The sequence below is a fragment of the Chroicocephalus ridibundus genome, chromosome 3 (genome assembly GCF_963924245.1).
Source record: "Chroicocephalus ridibundus chromosome 3, bChrRid1.1, whole genome shotgun sequence".
Classification (NCBI taxonomy): Eukaryota; Metazoa; Chordata; class Aves; order Charadriiformes; family Laridae; genus Chroicocephalus; species Chroicocephalus ridibundus.
The window spans coordinates 41,065,010-41,071,345 of NC_086286.1; the positions used below are offsets into that span (position 1 = coordinate 41,065,010).

Here is a 6,336-nt window from a genome sequence, read left to right on the forward strand (position 1 = left end):
ATCTACATCAGTACCCACCAGTTATAACGAAAGCAGAAACACCTTCACTGCACTGCTACGGGAATGACTGCGGAAGCTTTGTGACCTGCTGCCTTCTTCCCAACCCAAATTTTCCATTGACTCCCATGAGGGATTTGCGTATTCCCAAGTCCAGCCCCGTCTTCTCCACAGTGTTGTCCTAAATCCCAAAGCCGAGACGAGCTGAATAAGTGAATGCATCTAAGGTCTCTTCTTGTTCCTGTCTCTAGTGAGGGACTGGCGGGTGCTGTTGAAACCCAACTGCTTGCTCTCCTGTTTGGATCTCAACAGGTCCCATTTTAGAAACATCCTCAATTTTAGAAACATCCTGCTGAAGAAACAGCACGTTTAGCAGCTATAAAAACGACAGCATCTTTAAAATCCACCTTGTGAGAAACCGGTTTTCTCCTTCATTCCTGCCCAGGATTCTTTAATTCTGGACAATATTTTCGCCAGAAAATTTGGTCTTCGACGCACATTTCCTGCTTTAGCTTGTTTTCTTACTGGAGTTAATGGCTTTGGTCTTGAGACTGGAAAGCAAGAGGGGGAAATTTTCAGCCTGGTGTCATCCAAGTGACAGGGAATTCTCCCCTCTATTTCCCCCCGCTACAAGTTACCTTCTCTTGAGGCCAGTGCAGGCAAATGGTAAAGCTTGGCTCTCTCTACGGCCAGCTGCCTTTCAATTCGTGGAAGGATCTTGCCATATTGGGCTAATAGAGAATTTCTGGCAACTGCTCTGTCGGTCAAGCGATGATCGCCGTCGTTCTGATGAAGGAAAAGCGGAAAGCAAAAGCTTAACTAATTACAAGAAGTTCCTTGCACAGACCTCTCCGTGCTATTTCGCATTAGTGAGCAGATTTCCTCTACGGGTGTGGGAAAACACCTCCACTGCACAGAACAGCGGCAAGTTCTACCCATCCGCACACACCGATTTCACCTGGTACTTTTAGCAAAGTGGAAGGAAGACTGGAATAGCAACAGAGCCTACAACTTGAAGTTAAAACAATGCTGGCACTCTGCAGAACCTTCTTCTGATACGCCTGTTATCACCTGCAATTTTCTGATATCACCTGCAATTTGCAAACGACTTACTACATAGCAGGCTTTCCCTTGTTCTTCCTGAAACGCCAGTGCCCTGAATATACGGGACAACTGGAAATTACCCTGGACAACATGATGTGAAGATTAAAACAAGCAAGAAAAAGCGACCTACGCACACCACCTGGCCGCATGACAGTTTTCAAATGCGGGACCTACGACTTCCAAACCACCTTAGAAGTTTGAGTCACTGGAAAACTATGATTCCAGAAAACAGCAAACGCGTCACAAATCCAGAACACAAGTTCACGCTTACCATAAGATTGACATTCATGGATTGATTCAGCTCTAGTGCTGCAATGTAGTTGGCACGCTGCAGATGGTAGACTAAAAGGAATTCTTGATTCTGAACACCAGCACTGGTCCTTAAAAACTTCTCCAAACACTCCTATGAGAAAAAAAAAATCATTCCAAAAATCTGTTATGGCTCTGCCTTTTCTCTTTTCAAAGAGACGATTAACATTTTTCCTTGCTCCCACTTACTTGTTCGGTGTCTGTGAAAGGCAGCTTCAGCAAGTCTTCCATCAGGCCCATCTCCCGGCACATTTCGTACATGTGTTTTAAGAGGTCTTCTAAGTTTGCCTGAGCGGCATGTTGGTGCAACAGACCCCAAGCCTCCACCATGCACCTGTAATTAATGTTTCAGACGTAAAGGCATGTTAATAGCATAACCAAAGAGATGCCCCAAGAGTCTTGTACTCAAAGTTTAAAGGAAACTTAGGGGATGATGATTTCTATTCTTTGTTCTCCATTTTCACAATATTTGCGTGACAAAATGGTGGGGTGTATTTCTTTACCTATTGGAGAGCAACACAGTGAGGAGAAGCTGCACTTCCCCGCTGCTTGCCGTGGGTGGCCTCATCAGCTGGATGTATCTGAGGGCTTGCCCATGCTCCCCTTGGCACAGGAGGGACTGAATAATTCTCTTGTGCTGCCATGACGCGGTTTTGATTGTAGCGGGATGAAAGAGCAGGGCCAGTGAATTCTGTACAAGTTAGAGATCGGGTTTTAAAATCATTTTCTAGATTATAGCTTTGTACTGCCATGTATGTCTAACTCAACTCTACCATACTTACTTCGTAATCATTGTGATCTAGAAGCCAAAAACCTTCAACAAGCTTAACAAGTCCCCAAGGCATGCCAAAGGCAGTTGCAAAGGAGTCGACTGAAGTTTCTGTCTCACTCGGAAAGGAACGCTTGATATCCAGCAGCAAGTAAATTGTCTGACATCAGGTATCTCATTAAGGCTAATCAGTTTGTAAGACCAAAAGTTTATCACATTACCTTTAGAAAAACATAATGAAGTAAGAATATAAAAGTGGTAGGAAGCAGAAAATACATTCAAAACATTGGAGCATCCAACGCTCAATTATTACAGCAAATAAATTCCACAGTTGGGTTTTTCCCTCATGTCCAGCGTCTATAAAACAGTGTAAATTGTGGCATCCTTACAGTACAGCTCAGCTCCGAATGATTAAAACTGGATTTAAACCAGTATGCGGGTCACTCATTGGTAGCGTCATTTTCTCTTTCTGACGTCCGTTTTTAGGGACATCATCTAACAAGACAGCTCTGGGCTATAAGCGTTTCTAAGCCCCTTGCTCTCTAGGCTCCCGTCGTGGGTTAGGCAACAAACAGCAAAAGCAAGGCTGTGTATTTCAGCAGCTTAAAAAAAAAGTTTCTGCCCCATGACTTTTCTCTTCTCCCTGTTGCTTATTCCGTGTGCCTGCACTTTCAACGGAACCAAAGCAAGCACTGTGAGCTGCGCTGGAAAACCCGTGATTTCAGCAAAAATCCGGTACTGGTAAACCACTCTTAGAAATCCTTTGGCTCTGAAACAGAAATTGTTTTATAACCCATCATGGGTGTTTTAGAAAATTTTAAACGGTGTTTAAATTTTGAGAAAAACTAAGGACAAATGTTACGAAACAGGTCGGCGACCAACACTGAAGAACATTTATGTGCATCCCCTGGAGGTGTAATAAAAATAACTAGAAAGGATACAATTGCGTGTTTGCAGTTTTCTTCAATGCTTTCTAGCAAATAGAGATCCAGCAGTGCCTGAAATGAAAAATTAAAAGTTCTGAGAAAACGCCTGTCTTCCCTAAATCATTGGCTTTTGGGTGGGGTTTGGCGGGGAGGGCGGCCGTTTGTTGTTGTTCTCAGTGAACAGGACACTCACATGCAAACTGGCAGGCGGGTATTTCCCAGTTCCTCCTGCATCTCTCCGCCACAGCTTCTCCACTTGGTCTCCTAACTGGGAAACCATTCCATCAACCATCAAGCAGTCCGAGTCCCATTTTCCTCTGGAACAAAAGGTAGCAAGGATTTGGACAGAGTTAAACACTAATTCCAGCCTCCCGGTGTAACGGCTTTCCTCCAGTCTTCTGCTGACTGCAGCCCTGCCCTTTCATCTCCCGATGGCACAAAGCAGAAAAAGGACACTAGAGGCTCTGCGCTTCGAAGGAACACACGAGCCTGTATGTAAGTTACTTGAGAAGTAAGCCAAGGAAGATGAACTTTGAAGTCAATACCTCCTACCCTGCAGCTTCCACCTTAACTCACCTTGCAGCCTCTTGGTCACAGTGCCATCGCCGAAGCTTGGTCAGCTCTTTATTCAGTTTTCAGTACAATTTCCAAAGAAAAACCTATTATCGGCTAATCCAAGGCATGCCGCCTATGTGCTAGGCAGCTAGTCCAGGAAAGAGAGCTGACGTTAGCAAGTGACTTCTATCCGACAGCCAGCAGAGTGCGAGGCGTGCCAACTCCATGTAACTCCAACCATCTTACGAAATCACACCACGTACTTGGGAGAAGGGGACTTAGGCCAATACAGTTATGACCCTCTATTACCAGTCAAGGACGGAGATGATTGTTTGTTAAAAAACACGCTTTCTTCTGCTTCCAAAACAATTGTTCTGTGAACACCCTGCTTTGCTGAACTGGAGGTGACTGATCCTGTCCTAATCACATGGCCTTTTTCAGTAGTCAGAAATTATACACATTAGCCAATGAATAAAGTAGACTCCCGAAAAATGATGATACCAACCAATGGTACTAAGCAGAGGTAGATATCAACGTTTTAACACAGGAAAGTAACCTCTCTGTTCAACAGAACACACGTGTCACTGAAGTCAAGAGTATTGCTGGCAGCGGCATTACGCATAGCCCATGCAACTGTTGAGATAAAAGCCATTCCCTTCCACTTCTGAATTTGCCGTGGAAGTGTTCTAGAGTCTTCCTCTAGCTCTTACCTTGATAAACGCTCAAGTTTCTGTCGCTGACCAGTATAGCAGCTCTCAATCAGAGGATAATTGTAGAAAGATCTTGACAAACGCGTATCGTCATCTACAGGCAACAAAGTAGAAGCAAGTTAAAGCAGTCATATCACACTTGTAAACGAAAATTTTTGCCTAAAGAGACAGAAGATCGTACAAGCTAAGCATCAAGAAGCCTCCAACTCTGAAAGAAGCCAATCCTCTTTCTGCCTTTGCTAAAAGAACTCTAAGAGACAAGACTCAATTCCTTCTTGCCCCAAGTGCCGTTTCAAGGTTACAGTTCACGCAGCATTCACAACATGTAGGGTAAGCTGAAGTTCACTATAAAAAAAACCACCCAGTTCTCAAAGGGAATGGTTTTAAAACCATTGTTTAAAACAATTGTTTGTGAGACAATTAAGGCTGACAATGGAATTTCTAATCCATCCAACTAAAGAAGGATTTCCAAGGTGTACTTTCTCCTCAAGCAACTGATAGAAAGTTCAAAACATGCAGGTAATGCTCTCACTGTAAAAACAAGCATTCCGGTACTTGTTGTTTAATAGTACTTTGTTTAAAATCTCAAGTAGTTCAAGCTGTGGACACAAGCAGCGCCTTGACGTCAGGGGTCCATTGCTATTCCTAAAATCCACCCAGGAAAGAAACTGCCTGCCTCATTCTACGCCGTGTACTTGACAACCCAGCAAAATCTCAACTTCACCCACAGAACTTCAGCACACCCTGCCACTGAACCAGCACGACTTCTTCCTGACGAAACCGTTACAAAAACATGGCTAAGCATGCGTTCGTGGGAGTCACTCACTGGATGGTCGCCTTGCTACAAACGTATGACAGGTCACGCTTACCTAAACCCTCTGGAAGGAGACCGGATCGACAGAACCAGATGACCACTCGTGCATACAAAGAAATGAGGCCGGTTACCGCTTGCTTATTTGTCACGTCTGCAAAACCTGAAAAAAGGCAGGAGATGATTAGCGTTATGCAATTCCGTTCATTTTCACAAAACTCCCTTCATCCTACTAAACCAAAAGTATAAAAATAGCACATTAGAAATCTTTCTCTTTGCGTTTTTCATGCTGTATCGCTTTCTTATTTGAAGAAAAAACCCACTATCACCACCAAAACAAAAAGCAACCCCTATAAAGAACTAAACTCACTAAAGGCTAAAATAAAAAAAAAAAAACAAAACCCCAAAGCCTGAACTACTAAATGCACGCAGGAATAAGACATCTGTTTCTCACGTAGCAGAGATTCTTCTGATAGCAAAGGGATATTCTTTTCTTTTCTCAATAGGCCAAGAACCATTTCTAAGAGAAAAAGCTGTAGAAACTCAAGTAACTTACTTTGCATGTTACTCGTTTACGCTTCCTTCGTATTGTTTAGCAATTTGCAACACGGTGTCTGCATGCAACTAGAACTTGCTAGCTAAGAACTCAAAGGAATAATTTTCAGCAATACCACATTCGGTTGCTGTAATTTCAGCCCAGTTGCCTACAAAGCTTCTCTCTGGATGTAGCCTCCCCCACCCCCTTGCATGAGCTCCACCATAAACTGTTGCCCTGAACTCCATGCGTGTTTTGTGGTGGTCCCAAGCGCTCAGCTTTAAGCCCCTTCTCCCAGCTAAATGTGACTGTCTTCCAATCCTCAAAAACAACAAAAGCCCATGTTGCCACAATTCCAAATCTTAATAAAACATACCAAAGATTTTGTAGCACTACTACAAACCTTTTCCAGTAAGCTCTTGTGCTTCTGTGAGAAAACAGTTTAAGACCGTGCTAAGGTTGCTCAAAAGCAACTGGCAGCGCTGGAGAGACCGTAATGTCTGGGGGTCAATGAAGTTGCAAGAGCCATCAAACAGCGGAACACCTTTTCAAGAATAAATATTAAATCGTTAGCCGACAGAGCAATTCCAGAGTTTCAAGGCGCACTTCAAGGACCGCGT

General features: G+C 43.6%; 1 protein-coding gene across 1 annotated transcript in view; it reads right to left on the reverse strand.

Annotated features, from left to right (window-relative positions):
* Positions 1-423: 423 nt before the first annotated feature.
* The window catches only part of LOC134513820 (protein ELYS-like), a gene marked incomplete at its 3' end in the record, with an annotated part of 19,677 nt that continues 13,764 nt past the window's right edge, over positions 424-6,336 (reverse strand). The window contains exons 14-24 of the mRNA XM_063330992.1: positions 6,120-6,260; positions 5,240-5,344; positions 4,371-4,464; positions 3,299-3,422; positions 3,121-3,177; positions 2,193-2,339; positions 1,914-2,101; positions 1,600-1,744; positions 1,373-1,504; positions 636-783; positions 424-548 (exon numbers count right to left, since the gene is read on the reverse strand). Coding sequence (XP_063187062.1) covers positions 424-548; positions 636-783; positions 1,373-1,504; positions 1,600-1,744; positions 1,914-2,101; positions 2,193-2,339; positions 3,121-3,177; positions 3,299-3,422; positions 4,371-4,464; positions 5,240-5,344; positions 6,120-6,260 — 1,406 coding nt within the window. The remainder of the gene's footprint in view (positions 549-635; positions 784-1,372; positions 1,505-1,599; positions 1,745-1,913; positions 2,102-2,192; positions 2,340-3,120; positions 3,178-3,298; positions 3,423-4,370; positions 4,465-5,239; positions 5,345-6,119; positions 6,261-6,336) is intronic.